Source organism: Spea bombifrons, chromosome 6 (genome assembly GCF_027358695.1).
Source record: "Spea bombifrons isolate aSpeBom1 chromosome 6, aSpeBom1.2.pri, whole genome shotgun sequence".
NCBI lineage: Eukaryota > Metazoa > Chordata > Amphibia > Anura > Pelobatidae > Spea > Spea bombifrons.
Genome location: NC_071092.1, coordinates 29844525 through 29860625, shown reverse-complemented (window position 1 = coordinate 29860625; position 16101 = coordinate 29844525). Strand labels below are relative to the sequence as shown.

Sequence of the window (16101 nt, the reverse complement as noted above, 5' to 3'; positions counted from 1 at the left end):
TTCCCGATGTGGTCCGTGTCTTTCTGACAGGTCCCATCATAGCAGAAACCCCCTTTTTGCTTGAATCTGAGCCAGATGATTGTTTTCACACCATTGTCGTGCGTAGAGACAACTTGTACTAAAGATATAAAACAGGAAATGACCAGCTTTCCTTATTACTGGGAAAGCAGTGTTTAATGTTAACTACTCCTGACTCCTTTCCGCACCTTATTATTCCAGCAAATTCCTCTCTAATTACTCAACAATGAGGTCACTAAACAACACATTTGAGTGGTTATTATAAAATATATGTAGACTTGGAATGTGCGCATAAATATGCATATATATATATATCTCAAAGGGGGTGGCCAACCTTCCACTAAGGGCTATGCATGAGAAAGAAGTGACCAAGACCCTCAGTCTTTGGGTGTCTTCAGTTGGAGAAAAGGGAAATGCAGTATGACATGTTGCAGGGGTTTAAATGAAATGAAGATATCAAAAGGACTTGGAGTGAGGAATGTGTGATGGTCGAATAAAATGGGGAAATGAGGACAAATATCAGAAGTGAAATACCTATTGCTTTTTTTGATTTTTGATTGAAATTATCCATATATCAGTCAGTAGGCTTTGTGCTTCTTAAACGTAGACATTGTTTGTAAGCAATACAATAGGCCCACAGTACTGTGACCCGATGTGACACACCTAATGCATAATGTCCTACGTCAAGACTGGAATAAACTATATCAAGACTCCATCTTCTCTTGGGGCAATATTTACCTAATGCTATTACGTACGTCAGAACGTCCTTTGTATATTTGTCATTAATGCTCCCTGATGAGGTCTCCATTCTAGCTATCCTTCCAGAGCCCACTTACCGCCTGAGTCAAAAGATTATTTTCACAGTGACGTTCTAAAGTGTGTCAAGCCTCAGTAAAATACAAGTGCATCTCCGCCAATAAGAGTCAACGTTTAATCATAAGAAAGTGAGAGCTGTCAAAATTGAGACACTAATCAGATTAGGAAAGTTCTGAGAGCGTGTAAACATTGTCACAATGTGCTCTGTGTGCCTAGTTATAGTAATAGTAACGCCACTGTCCGATGGCCATTGTATTACCTCATCATGGTAATTGTATAGCCATTGTTGTTACGAGAGTAAACACATTCTATGCTGGCTCATTTCACTTTATTGGATTTCCTAGTACTTTTGTTCCTTCCCAGTAATTCCACTCTGTATAGAACCTTTCCCACCCATTTTCTCTTTCTACCCACCCTACTACTGTTCAGCTTCCCCTCCTGCCTTTTCGCTCCCGACCTCCTTTACTATCTGTCCAAACGTTTCAGCAGCGTCCTTTCCTGGCAAGTTATTGGGACAGACTGTTCTTTGGTTTTGTTTGTGTGGCAGTAGGATGGATCGAAGGCATTCTCCATCGTTTGAAATTCTCTGTGGGCCTCACACAGAACAAAAAGAACGTTTTGAATTAACAGCCGAAAACATGTGGAGTTCTTGACTTGAGTGGCAGAGCAGAGCTTTCCAGTCTGTTTCTCACCCGGGCTGACAATATATAACATCGCTTTGCCTCACTGATACCCTGCTATGCAGTGCTGAGCCGTATGTGTCTAACCAGCAGTGGGCAAAAGCTCAGAAACAGGAGACATATGGAAAACTAGAAGGAAACAATTCATTCATAGAAGTGTGTTACTAAACCTTCATGTTCAAACACCCTCTCTGTGTTGTGTTTTCACATTTGTAGATTGTACGGAAGGTTAAAAGACATTTATAATAAAAACATTTCATCCTACCTGCCGTGAAGCTCGTTTTTGCCAGTTGTAATCTGGGCACACAGCTTTCTTTTCTGATGGCTGCACCAACTGTTACAATAGATAGAACACGGAGCAACCGGTCAGGATGTGGGGATCACGTGGGCATGTTATTAGATATCCTAAATGTAAAAATAGGGGAAATCAGAAAAACCATGTTGTTGGATAAACTAGATGTAAAAATAAAGCTAGATGTAACGTAGATTATAGAGTTTTTACTCACCTGAATTTATACATATACAGTTATGATTAAAACAGACATAATGTTTATTTTACTGCAGACATAAGCGCTGTAGACATTATACAGCTTGCTCTTGTGTATCTCCCCACAGGTGGAGTATCACCCCTTTCAGAGACCCCAAGAGCTGGTGGATTATTGTAGAAAAAATAGCATTGTGTTTGGGGGATACTGTCCTTTGGCCAAGGGACAAGCTCTAAATCATCCAATCATCATGCAACTCGCAAAGAAGTACAAGAAGACACCGGCCCAGATCTGCATCCGCTGGAGCGTTCAGGTGAGAGACCCAGATCGAACGGGTGAATGGGCAGATTCTCCGGGATTCCCAGGCTCCTTCATATTTGCTCAGTTGATGCTTTTATCAACAGTTACGTCACCGTTGAAATCTCCCCCTCAATAACATTCCTGATAAGTAAAAGTTTTCATAAGGACTGTTAGAATTATTAGTAAAACACACTAGCTTTTTTAATGGAGTATTGAATGGTAGTACAGCTGCTGATAATAATGCACTGTACTATCTACTGTACTTTTGGACAAATCCTAAACTTCTGCTGCCATCAAACATTTTTTGCTATTTTATATTGATCTACATGGACCTATTGTTTCTTGGTTGTAACAATGAGCCAGACTTCTAAGAACTTCAATATTATGATTTTTGTCTGTTAAACATTTGAATTAAATAAATGTGGATTCCACTGTAGACTCTCTACAGTGGAAAGTGATAACACAAGTGATGGGATTTTGGGAGTTAATTTAAGTAAAGGGATGTTAATAGGTCCCATTTAGAAGCCAACAATCCAAGATGTATGCAAAATAAATAGGAAGAAGCGATGGAGCTGTGGTAATGTTATGATTCTTAGTACCAGTGAATGCACAAATCATGCTGAGAAATTGTTCTAATTGACCATAACATTTAACATGTTAAGCTATATTACTTCATAAAGAAATCTTCAATCTATTGGGTTTAAAGGCAGCGTTCCACTACGACAAAGCATTAACAAAGGTGACATTTTTTTATTATTCACTAAGGGTAGTTGGCTCACTAAGAAGCCTAGACTTGTAGGTGATATAGAGCACGGAAATGATAATACCAGAAGATTCAGTCTGTGTAGGATCCCTCATTTTGCACTCTCTTTTTTACTTTGTATTTTTATGTTAATATAGCAGAATAGCAGACAATGCAAGCAAACACTTCCCGCTGGTTATATGAGATTGCATCAAAGGCTTTTTAAATGGGTTTAATGGTATACCATTGTATTTGACTCTCCACAGAATGGCGTTGTCACCATCCCAAAGTCAACGAAAGAGGACAGAATCCGCGAAAACTGTGAGGTGAGGCTCATTGTCTTATTTACGCCACCTTTTCTGCCTGAGTGACACTAATTGCAATTAGGATGGACACTAGATGTGTGTAGTACTAATTACAGGTGTGCCTGCGACAGTATCTGTGTCATCTTTGGCTGCAGTTTCAGGCTTGCCAATGATCAGTGAACTGATGTATCGGCCATATCACATTGGGACCCTATTTATAAAGAGACATTCTGGTAATAAGTGATAATAATGGAGAATCAGCCAGGGCAGTCCACTATTTTTCATTACTGATCATTTATGCTCTTTCTAAAAATGAACCTTCCATCTCATGTTCATCCATAAGAAACATTTCAACAATATATAACCGAGAAAGTAGTTAGGTCATGTACATTCCAGCTACCCCAGTCACAGAAATGTAGAATTTACAGGCAGATAAAAAACAATTATCCCATCTAGTCTGCCTATTTTTCCTGATATAATGACTCAGATCTAAATAAGTCCTCCCATCTCGCAAAGAATACATGAGCCCCTTCACCCCATGGCCAGTTTGAAGTGGAAAGTGCATATTTGGCATGGGGTGGCCAGCAATATGCAGAGAAGATCAAGAGTGGATGGAGCTACTCTTGATCCTATTACCTCCTGCTGGACAGTTGAATAAGTTCTATGGATCTTCTCGTTGATTAAAGATCAGTGGATTAGAAATGGTTCATGTCGTCATCACTATTTACATTTTACCCTGTTACTGTGGGTGATAAAAAAAAAATGTGCATGTGTAAAAACTAGATTTTTCCATAATCAATGAGTGGATTGTGAGATGGCTTTGAAAAACTTCTGCTTTTAGAAACGGTTTCAAACATTAGATTTTAGTGCTTTCCTGGCAGCTGGACTTCCCCCCCACCAGCTTCCCTGATAACTGCAGGAAAAATAGGCAGATACCCTAATCATTGCCAGTTCTGTTCCCTTGAGAAATAAAACAAGGCAGCGAGTTGGTCTTTTATCTTTAACCTAAAAGAAAACCTTTATTGGGACTTTACAAACATTTCAATTTCGGAAAAACTGCACATTGTTTAACAGCTACCTCGCGTTGTATTTTACGAGTGAAACTAGAAGTGTATTGAGAAAAGTAAGGGACATTACTATGAAAACCAAGTATCATAGGAACTGAAAACATTGAAAATGAGAAGAGGGCAGATTTTGCCTACCCAACTACATTTTTTCTAACCACCAACTAAGTGCCAATAGATTTTAAGAGATGGTATAACAAAGACGTGTACAATACCTTTTACTTTGTTTTTGAGCTCAGCTCCTTTTGGAGAAAACTCACTTTGACATCTGCCCATCATGATGAATGTTAGTTTGGTGAAAAGACCACAGCAAGTTCTTAGAGTTGGATTTGATGCTGGACATTAAACTCACAGCACAAGTAATTAAATAGCTGTCCTTGCTTAGATTACAATAGAAAAGAATTAGATAAAAACCGTTATTATCTTTATTGTTTTATAAAGAATGAATCATTCGTAGTGCTGTACAATGGGATGATCTCATTTAATGAATCTGGGCCATTATATATCTGCTTTTGTGTATTTTGTCCTTTACAATTCCATATGAAGATTGCTATTCAATTACTTCTGATAGCTTTGTCTCCAGCATTGAATCTAACCCGCTATCAACTCATTAATTAACAGTCATAACATTGGGGTCTTACATTGTTGTCTACTTGCACTTGGAAAGTTTAGAAAACCCCATTATAAGAATATAATAAGTGGCACCAATTTAAAGAGCGTGTGGCTTAAGTAGCAGCCCTGAAACCCATGGCAGCCATATTTAATGATCCAGTCAATACCTCTGGACTGCATTAACATACACACATACATGCTGGGTTTAAGTGAATCATCAGTGTCAGAATGTCAGAATGATCAATCAACACCTTTTCCCCTCCATTGTTTATGTGTTTTTTTATCCTGTGTATAACCTGTGTCTCGCTCCTTCCCTCACTAACCTCCTGGCACCTGCATCTTCCCAGGTGCTGGGTTTCACACTAGTGGACGAGGATGTTGTGACTCTAAACTCCTTGCATGATGGCCGCCACGTGTCCTGGGACCCCACCAATATACTGTAGCAGGCACAGGTTTGGGCATCATACTGTTTTACTGTTTCCTTGTGGCTCTGATACTCCACTTATTGATAAGAATCTTTGTTACAGAAAGAATTGTCTTTTCCAAAATAGCCTTTTCACTGCCTGCATTTACTTACAAGCATGGGGAGTGTTGGTGGAAATGGCTGTGTGGAGGTAACATGTTTAATCTGGTGTTAATAATACAATCTGTGGAAACATTTTTGGTTCTTAAATAACATCCTATACAAGCACACACTGATTTTTTTTCCATGAAGACCAGAAGCTTGCAGAGCAGCACTAATTATTTAGAATATACAGTAAGGGTTATACATAAAAGTGCCAAAAGTGATCATCTTCAAGTGGTGTCTTTCATGATGAGACCAGTTTCCGCACTTTTTGTTAATACAGAACCCCTTTAAGGGGTATACTACAAATCCCATCATCCAGGTAAGGCTTGGCAGTGTTTATGGCAGCTGAAGGTAAACCACGGTCAAAGGGCCGTAGTTACTGATCCAGGCTGGGGCATGAAATGTAATCTCATTACTGTTTAGTATATTATTCATTTCATGCAACATTAGTGAATCCTGTTTTGAACTGCGCTGATCATACATGATTCTTAGCTTTTCTTTTTTAATAGCTAATAGTGAATTGATCCCATTATTATTCCCTCATGCAGGGGACACTAAGTTCTGGACTGCCCTTGGGGCAGGATCAGACTGATATGTTGGTGAAGAGATTTTCTCTGTAATGGCTCAAGAGAGCTAAAAAAGTTGAGATGCTCCCAAGCAGGGGCACCCTGTAGGACAGGCTATGAAGTGGCTGTTCGTTCTTGGTGAGCATCTCAAACCTCTTTTGTGGTGGCATTTTTATACCAATATTACTACAGTCATTGCATATATTGGTTGTTAACAAGGCACAGGTGGTTTGTTTCACGTGTCTCTTTGCCCTGGAATTTACAGATTCCTTTAAAATTGTGCTCTTTACTGCTTTAAGTGCCATTAACAGTTTTGATGTTTCTCTTCTAGTAATTACAGAGTCTTAAGTCTGTGATACACTTTAGTGGGTAGGCATTCATACAGTAGAATGTAGAATCACATATGTTTCAAGACCTGTCTGAAGAAGGTTCAAATAGAGACCTCTGGGGCCATACAGGTTCATGTGACTTTACATCCTTCTGTGTGAACTTAGGGCCACTGAGAGGCTCTACCCTCCCTCTGTCTAATTTAACAATATCCAAATTTTAGTTCATCATGGAGAGACCGTGACCATTTTTTTTTAACACTCATAGCAGACATTTCCATCGTACATATGTTTGTCGGAAATGCTAGTTCACTGGGGTGATGGGAAAGAGTTTGACACATGTATTTCATTCTCAATCTCACTGCCCTATTAACCGCATAGAGAAAAAAGCTTCCCAACCTTTTCTGGGGGTTTCTTGAGCTGCTTGTTGTCACTTAATCGAAATAAATTGTTATTTATTATATTGTTGATTGTAAACTCTGCTGAGAGTCTAATTTATAGGTATAACACCAATCACAAAACACTATGGAATCCGTTGATGCTATATATAAATATATATATAATAATAATACATTAGATTTAATCAGCCAAGTCTTTATTAAAACTGACTAACAGGTCAGACTTAAAAAGGGAAATTTGATATTCTGCGGCATTGTAACATAATTGAAAATGAATTCCAGAAGGGAAGATACTTGCTGTAAGCATCGGCAGAACGATGCACTAAAGTGTAGTATCTGTTATAGAGTACAAAACGCGAGTTATGTAATATTATTTGTAGTAGTATTTCTTTGTTAGACAGACCACTGTCAGATTTCAACTAAACCCTAATGTGTTTCTAAGTGATACCATTCACTAAGCAACTGCTTTTGATTAGCCATTTATTTTTAAATCCATGCTGTCTTTGTGCTAAATATATTCACATTAGGTAAAGTGCGAGTTCATGGAAGATGTCTTTTAATCATATGACAGAACTACTAGACAACTACATTGGGGGACCTATGATATGCGTGCCATAAGGGCACGCCAAGGGCTCTGTTGTGGCACTCAACCAGGTTACAGGCTGACCAAAAATAAATGGAGTTTGAGGCCTGCTCATAAAGACCTCTGTTTCATTGCTCCCTCGCAAATGATGTCATATGCCGACACTCAGAGCTGAAGCCTCACGCATTGCGATGGAGAACTGAAACAGAGGTCTGGATGAAGGCGGAGAGATGGGGAGAAAAGTAGAAGATGGTGGTACCAGCACATGGGTTCCATCTGAGAACCCTCCAAACACCTTGCACCCATCTTGGGTATTGTTTTGTTCATAAACACTTGTTTGTAGGTACAGGCCATACTTACACCCTATTTTTTTTTTTATAATATTACAAATGTATAGTATTCAAGCTTGTAGCAAAAGAGCAGTTCTCAACTGACCTCATTGAGATCTGCCTTAGAACATGCTTTGTTTAAATTAGCTGGGAGAATGTAAAGCCAAAAATGCGGAAATCCTTTCGTAATGCTAATCGTAGCTAGATTTCATTCTAAAGATAAACTGGGAATGTTAGGTTAAATTGATACTACTAAGTTTCCAAAAATATGGGTGGAATTTTCTTTCCTTAGATCTTATCATCTAGGTTCCATATCATTTGTGTGTACAATGAAGCATTTCCCTTTCTAATCACCACTCTCCAAGCCTACCTCCTAGTGGTTCCTAGGCCTTTGTAGAAACTGGGCCTGTTCTTTCCTCAAAACGTAATTTGTAAAGAATCCAAAGTATCCCTGGCTGTTTAACATGCTACTTATAGTTTGTTCATCATAATTACCTAATTACTCTGTTACGCTGTTGATTGAGTATATTTCCATTGAACCCTGCCTGAGCCCTGCCATCCCTAGAGGGGCTACTCCTCCCTAACGTGAGTATGCACCAGGCACAGAAGTGTTGGATTCCTTTGTTCTCATTCATTTAAACCCAGCCGAAGGCACTAGAATGACTGAACACGGTGTACATCTTGATAGTGAAATTAGGTTTTCAATTCAGACAAAGCTTTTGTGTTATTGTAATTATTACTTAACGACTTATATAGCGTCATCATATTCTGTGGAGCTAAACAGAACAAAGCAGTGCATAACATAACAATTTGGGCTTCCAGAAATGAGATAATGAGGGCCCTGCTCACACTAATTATAAAAATAAGTTGTATGCAAGGTGTTTAGAAGAGAGAGGTAGAGACTGAGCTAAAAAGTAGCTCAGTCTCTACCTCTGTGGGAGTTAAATAATAATAAAAATTCTGTGGGGTTTTTTCTGGTTATAAAAATAGATGATATGTAGTGGGAGTTAAATAATATATTTTCTGTAGGTTTTTCTGGTTGTAAAAATAGGTTGTATGCAGCGGGGGTTAAATATCAATAAACAACAGGTCCTGTATTGCGGTGCTATGCAGGATACACAGCCCAACCTCCAAGTGTATAAGTAAAAAAAAATATTCCCACGCGTTCTCGCAGACCCGATGTCTGCTGGCAGGAGGACGCAGCATGTTCATAGCATAAGATTAAAGGAATCCCATTATCTGGCTCTATAAATATAAACACACACCAGTTTACATTTACATGTATATGCGTAACAAATACATGCACAGATAATCAATCACACATTGTTTCCCTGTTTCTGTTTTATTTTTATGAACTGTATATTTTTCAAACTACCGTCCCCATAATTATTAGCATGCCATAAACGTTTGTTATTTATAACACCCTCAGGTTTTAAAGTGTTTAAAGCCATTTGTAAGATGCTGATAATGGATATTAATGCTGATAAGTCTAATGTGTAGCTATCAGTTCTACTAGCTACTTTTTAGCTCAGTCTCTACCTCTCCCTTCTAAACACCTTATCAGATCTTTCTGCCTTCTAGGAAAGTTCTTATGTATGAGGGTAGATTCCTGGAACGTTCTTATCTCTGAACCATTGCTAGGATTTCTAGCCTTCTCGTATGTTTATCATAAATTAAAGGTTTCACATGATGCATTATTGTAGAACTTTTTCTATTTCCAGAATAAATACTAAACTCACCACTGGAGATCTCTTCTGGGAAGTAGAGGTCATGGGACAACATTTGGTCAAGGAGCCACATCCATGAAACTAATGTACATTTACACACTGACGCCATCATTTATAAACAGTTTTAGTTTTGCTTGTACAGGTTGTGCCCATGTTTTTGGTATGTTGTGCCCAAGAGTGGAGCCGGACAATGGTAGGGGTCTTCATATGGGTTCTGTTTTTACATTCAGTTATTGGTGTGTGAGCAGGAGTTCATTGGAAATACATTCCAGACATCCCTGGGAACAAAACCACTGCTTACCCCCTGTGATTTACATACAACATATATAGTTTACATGTTAAGTGGTTTTGTAGGCAGGATGTGAGGGTAGATGGTGGGAATGAGTGGAAGGATCTACCAATGAACCCCTCTACTCTCTCCTCCGGTGATGCTCCTTGATTATGACTATTACTGCACTGATCATGGAAAATTCCACCCTGCCAATCCCATGTTTACCAAGAACTACCAAGAGAAAATATTACTTGCAAATAATTTGGGGAATCGTGATTTAAGTATTACCAGTGATGATCCAGATAACTCCAGATATATCCAGGAGTTACGTCTGTGTTTGCCACAAAATTATGCCAATTATGTATCAGGACAAAATTACTGTGGGGCGTCTGTTACGGTGCAAATTTCACATTTCCATTCACTTCAGCTCTTGTCATAATGGTCACAAAATGAGTCACTGGTTTATATTAGGTATTCTTTGTAGACTCTTGATTTCCTCCAACTTACATTCTTCCTGATACATCGAGATCACCAGCTGTTATCAGACAGCAGAATAAACATATTATTGTACCGTTGCATTGTTACTGGTCCCACAGAGCAGCATTCTCCCAGACTAGTTACAAAAACTCATTGTTAAGAGTCTGTAAAAATACAAGATTTACTGACCTAATCCTGAGAATATTAAGAAGAGCAAACTGAGTGGAATATGATGAGGATCCTTGTCTACTTAGGAGCAGCTCTGTGTATTGATAAAGGGTTGCTAAGGTTACAATTCTGTGAAAAGGCATTTGAACCCCTTCCCAATTTCCTCTATTTTTACTTATTTGTCACTTTTAAATGTTTCAGATCCAACTAATTGTAGTATAAGACAAAGACGACATGAGTAAACGCAAAATGCAGCTTTTAAATGATCATTTTATTTATTGAAGGTAAAGAGTTCATCAACACCTATATCACCCGTGTGAAAAAGTAATTGCCCTCCTAAACCTAGTAACTGGTTCTGCCACCCTTTGAAACGTTTGCGATTACTGGCAATGACTCTTTTCCATCGTTGTGGTGGAAATTTGGCCCGCTATTCTTCGTACAATTGTTTTAATTCAGCCACATTGGATGTTTTTTGAGCATGAACTCCCACAGCATCTCAATCGGATTCAAGTCAGCACTTTGACTAGGCCGCTCCAAAAACCTTCACTTTGTTTTTGAAACATTCAGAAGTGGACTTGCTTTTGTGTTTCTTATCATCGTCCTGCTGATAACCCAAGCTTGAGTTTTGGGTCACAAGTGATAAGGTGGTAAATTAATTTTGTTTAACAAAAGACCCCTTTTATATGTTTATAAGAATTAAATTAGTAGTAGATCATTTTTTAAGCAGTCAGTTATAGTTTTTGTTGGGTTTGTTGATTTTTTTCTGCCCGAAATGTTGTGGCTGTCAAAAAAAAAGGTCCTAGGTTAGAAACCGCAATGCTTCTCGCAGGTTTTCCATTTAGGTTAAGCACAAAGTTCTTGCAACAGCTAAGCTGCCTCATTGGGTTCATTGAAAACAGCAAAGGTGCTGAAAAAAGGTGTGAAATTCAATCAAACAAATGAAGTTATATGGCTTACTGCTAAAAGTAACGGATATTAACAGCTTCCGTTGGATAGGGTCTGATTGGTACTTGTCTCAAAAAGAACAAAATAAGGCCTCTGAAGTCTACGTAGCACTAAGCATTAATAACGTGTCTCAAATAGTTTTCTTTAGGGTCTATTCATTTACTTAAGGTTTACAAGTTTAAGGAGAACATTCATATACCGTATTGGCTCGGATATAGGCCGCCCCTGTATATAGGCCGCACCCTAAAAGTTGCTGCCACCCTAAAAAACATGCTGCCACTCTGTCTCCCCCCCCGAGATATGCTGCCACTCCCCCCCGAGATATGCTGCCACTGTCCTCCTCCCCCCTGAGATATGCTGCCACTGTCCCCCCCCGAGATATGCTGCCACTGTCCCCCCCCGCCGAGATATGCTGCCACTGTCCTCCCCCCCCGCCGAGATATGCTGCCACTGCCCCCCCCCCGAGATATCATCATGATTCAGGTTAATCATCTGCATCGTTATATCCTCCCTTTCCTGAATCTTTGACTCCTCAAATCATTCTTTCTGCTCTGATGTTGTAAAAAAGGAGAGCTGCTTTCTACCCAATGTGTTCATATGGCAGCTATGTACAGGCCAGCATCTCTTTCCTCACCCAGAGTTCTAGTTTCTGGGAAAGAGTAGCCTTGTCTCTTTACTTTCCACTATATTCTAGGCATTTCTCTGAACATATACAGGTGTCCTCTACTCATAAGTGTGGCATGGATACTAAATAACGGGGTTTACTATGGTCTCACCAGAGAGAACCAGAGAGCTTACACTGTTTTGTAATGTTCACATATTATTATTATTAAAAGATCCAACAAATGGCGCAGCGCTGTACCATTTCAATGGGGCATTTAACACACAACAAATATACATTAATACATACAGACACATCAGGAGATGAGAACCCTGCCCGTGAGTTTGCCGTCTAGCCTTATGTTACTTTTATACAAAGTTCCTGGCAGGAATGGTGGGCTTATTAGGGCCCCGCGCATGATCTCACAATCTAAGGATGTTGTATGGATAATTGAAACAAAAGGAGGGGTGAAAAAGAGGGAGTAGTAGCTCTCTCGTAGCAGTAATTGGGGCTAAAATATTTTTCCGTACTAACAAAATAGGAAAGTCTGCTACAACACGTAGTAGCAAAACATTGTATTGTTGACCGTTTAATATAGGGCCTCGCTAGACCATGTGCATTGAGAAGCTCGATCTACGCAGAAATGTTTTTGCCTTATGGGCGCTGGTGAATGTTTGTGTGCTTTTAGAAATATAGTTGTAATGGAAAAACTGACCATATGACGACTGTTATCTGAAAGGAGCTCATCGCAAAAAAACAATGTGCCAGGAAAACCTTAAAAATAAACAAAGAGTGGAAGGGAGGGGATACGCAGAGTGACGAGGGCATTGCTTCCTGTCTGGGAGCCGTACAATGTACCGAATAGCCCATGTACTGCTGGAGCGCGGCCAGTCTAATGAAAAAGTGTAGTGTGTGTGATTGTTGTACTTGGCGTCTCTATTCCCCAAAATAAGAGAAACTATTTAAATAATTATTTGTGAGAGGCTGGTTGGCTTTGTGTTGTAGTTCTAGCTTCTGTAGCATTATATATAGTGTCTTGTTCAGTATGGAAATACTAAGTACCGTATCTCCTGTTGTATTCCTTTTTTATTATTATGTATGTATTTCATTGGCTAATGGCTAAGCCATGCATCAGATATTTAATTATGGTAATTAGTAAATTAACAGTTCTTTATAAGTCTGAAGTAGACCATTGTTGTCACTAGCTCTATCATGCATTCTAAGAGTTGTAGCGAAATGAGTGGAAGATCATGTTTGATCTTCAAGGACTGACAACTGGTGCTGTATCAAAACTACCAACTGACCTCATTTCATTTGTGGCCCTCACATCCTATCCTATGTTACAGTTGGTTGTGGACTTTACTGTAGAAAGAGAATTATGGTTTATGTGTAACCCTACCAGAGAGACATTAGCCTCAAAAGCACATATGCAAGCGTGAGATGTTTGGATAAAGCGTGTTCCTTGCATAAGAGAAACCCACGCTTGTGTTTCATTCATTCACCCAGTCAACTAAATTTTTGTAATTTTTCCTCTACGGATAAAAAAAATTTATTAAAAAAATACATACATTTGGTTTTACAATTAATAAGGTCAATAAAGAAAGTTCATCTAACACCAACCAGGACCACATAGACTTGACACTATGATGAAGTGTAAGGTAAAAGATTTTTTTAAATACTTTTTCTTTTCATATTTTACTTAATCCAGCTTAGACCCTGACCTTAATACAACAAGAGGACAGATTTATGCATACAGCAAGATTTTCCAAACCAGTCTTTACCATGACCTCACCAGTGTTTCAGACTTTCCTAGATAATACATAAACTTGTGCATCACTCATTGTGACTGCTTTTTCTTTCTTGAGCCAAGATTGGGGTTTAAATGGCCGAGGTATAGAAAGATGGTCTAAGAATTCTTTTTAGCAGTGCTACATAATTTCTGAAGGAAATGAACCACATGCTTTTCTTGGAAAAAAATGTTTTTCTTGACCATTTCTAAGACATTATGGGTATGGCTTCCTAGAAATTATTCCAAGTAAGTGATAAATCACAATTATTTATATAGTGCCAGCAGATGCCACAGTGCTGTTACAATAGGGGGCCGTTGACGCAGCCAACAAGTGGTAGGAAAGCACTCCCACGGATGCTCTTCCCGGCCCACAGCATTAACAGAGCCAGTGCTTTAGCTGACTGTAGGTAAGTATATCATAGAAAATAGCTGGATGGTGGGGGAAGGAACGAGTGCCAATTTAAGACACACTACAGAAAGAGAAGAGGGCCTTGCTCTTGCAGTCTTATGATCTATTGGGTGATAACTTCATATGAGATCTGTCCTGTATGGACAATGCCCCTATATGTTTTTTACAGGCTTGCAGAGTTTGGATCCAGCCTGCAATGTTGGTAACTGCTTCTTCTTAATGCTGTATTCACAGTTATAAAGATTAAAGCAGTTATTGCAATTAAAGCAATGGTTCACACAATGGAGAGGGGGTTAGATTTGTATATTGAGGGCCTGGTAATGCCCTACAGCATACGCCTGTCAGTCTGTCAAGATCAAGGTACATGTTAAGTACTCATCGTTTGGATTCAGATGTTGGTACCCATAAAAATATTTATTTACTCTTTAGAAAACGTCCAAATTAACAACTCTTTGTGGTGTATGTTTCTGTGCAACTCATGGACGATTGTCTGATTCAAGAGCCAACAACCCTGTTAGGCAATATGGAAACCACCTGGTGGGCTACCTGCACCGATTGGGAAATCAGTTCTCCCCTAACTAGTCCCATAGTTCTGGACTGTGTGAGGAGGCTCTATACCTGGTCTATCTACATCAGTTTCGGGTCACTGTGTCGAAGTGACTAGTGATTTGTTCCAGGGTTATATCTGTGCTGGCTCTCTAAAGAATAACGCTGCCATTTTAGGCAAATATATAAACTAGCATAATGTGTTTTCTATGATCTATTGACGCTAGTCAGGTGTTGGTCTAACTAATCATTGTTGCTCTGTCTGCGCAGGTATTTGACTTCCATTTGGAACAGAAGGACCTGCAGTATATATCCTCTCTGCACAGTAACAGGAAGCTAATTCATCTGAGTTATCCTCTGTGGAAAGGGTGAATCCAGACACAACTTAAACACATCGGGAAAGCTGGCTTCCTCTGCCTCACAGGCCGACCGTGTACTAAAGAAAATTTGTACAAACCCATCTGGAAGCAAATGGGTTAATAGCATGTTCAAACAGGAGTGAATTATTTTGTCACTTAGACATTGCAGCACTGAGTGATGTCAACAATCATTGCTTGAAAGGTTTCATTGACAGGCGCTTGAAGTAAAAGAAAACACTGGACGTTTTTATTTGTCTACGTCACAACCTTATTATTATTTTTATTTTTCTTGTACTTTTTTATTTTGGGTACTTTAATAACAGGCCTACTATGTCACATCAGTTATGATGTAAGTGCCTTGCGCTTCTTTGAGGGTCTCCTATGGGCTGCTGAATTCAGAATACAGTGTGTACTGATAAATGGTCAACTTTCTGTCGTCCTACTCATCTTTTAAACTGCACCAGGCTGCCCTCATTGAAGCTGAAACATACCATCTTGATTTTAAGCCATTTCCATTTTTACAAGCGGCATTTAATGAATAGTAGAAGTTGCTATGGCAAAATCCTTTGTTATGCCAGTCTGTATTTTGTTGGCTTATGCCATTTTCTTTTCCACCCAATAAACACTAAATAATTCAGGCCGACTGTTAATGCCCTCTCTGATTGCATAAAACGTTCTATACTTGAATCAACACAGTATATCCTGGAATTATGAAATTACATATACTTTGCAACAATGATGTCACTAAAATTCAAACATAATTTAAAAGGAATTATAAAAAAAATGTGTATATTTTTTTCTGTGAAATTGTTTAAATAAATATATGGATTAAGTAATTATTATGGGTATCTCTGACATGTTATATAAGGGACTGTTAGGCTGTCACCGACAGGGGAACCCAGAAAAACATGGATATGGATGTGTTGCTCAATGCTCATCTCAGGATGAGGACTGCTGACTTGGTGACCGCTTGTATGTGAGAAGGTAATGGCTGGGCTCTTCATTTTTGGGCAAGAT

The 16101-nt window shown here is 39.0% G+C and overlaps 1 protein-coding gene and 1 long non-coding RNA gene across 7 annotated transcripts in view; both read left to right on the top strand.

Moving 5' to 3' along the window:
- The window catches only part of LOC128499870 (glyoxal reductase-like), a 36957-nt gene extending 21034 nt beyond the window's left edge, over positions 1-15923 (top strand). For 2 of the 3 annotated variants that reach the window (XM_053468834.1, XM_053468836.1), the window contains 3 exons: positions 2130-2312; positions 3308-3367; positions 14996-15923. In XM_053468834.1, the coding sequence (XP_053324809.1) occupies positions 2130-2312; positions 3308-3367; positions 14996-15097 (345 nt within the window). In that variant the 3' untranslated portion in view covers positions 15098-15923. Of the gene's footprint in view, positions 1-2129; positions 2313-3307; positions 3368-5369; positions 5475-14995 lie in introns of all 3 variants that reach the window. The other variant, XM_053468835.1, reaches the window with a different exon arrangement.
- Positions 1-16101, top strand: part of LOC128499871 (uncharacterized) — a 374046-nt gene that overhangs the window by 108223 nt on the left and 249722 nt on the right. The window lies entirely within an intron of this gene.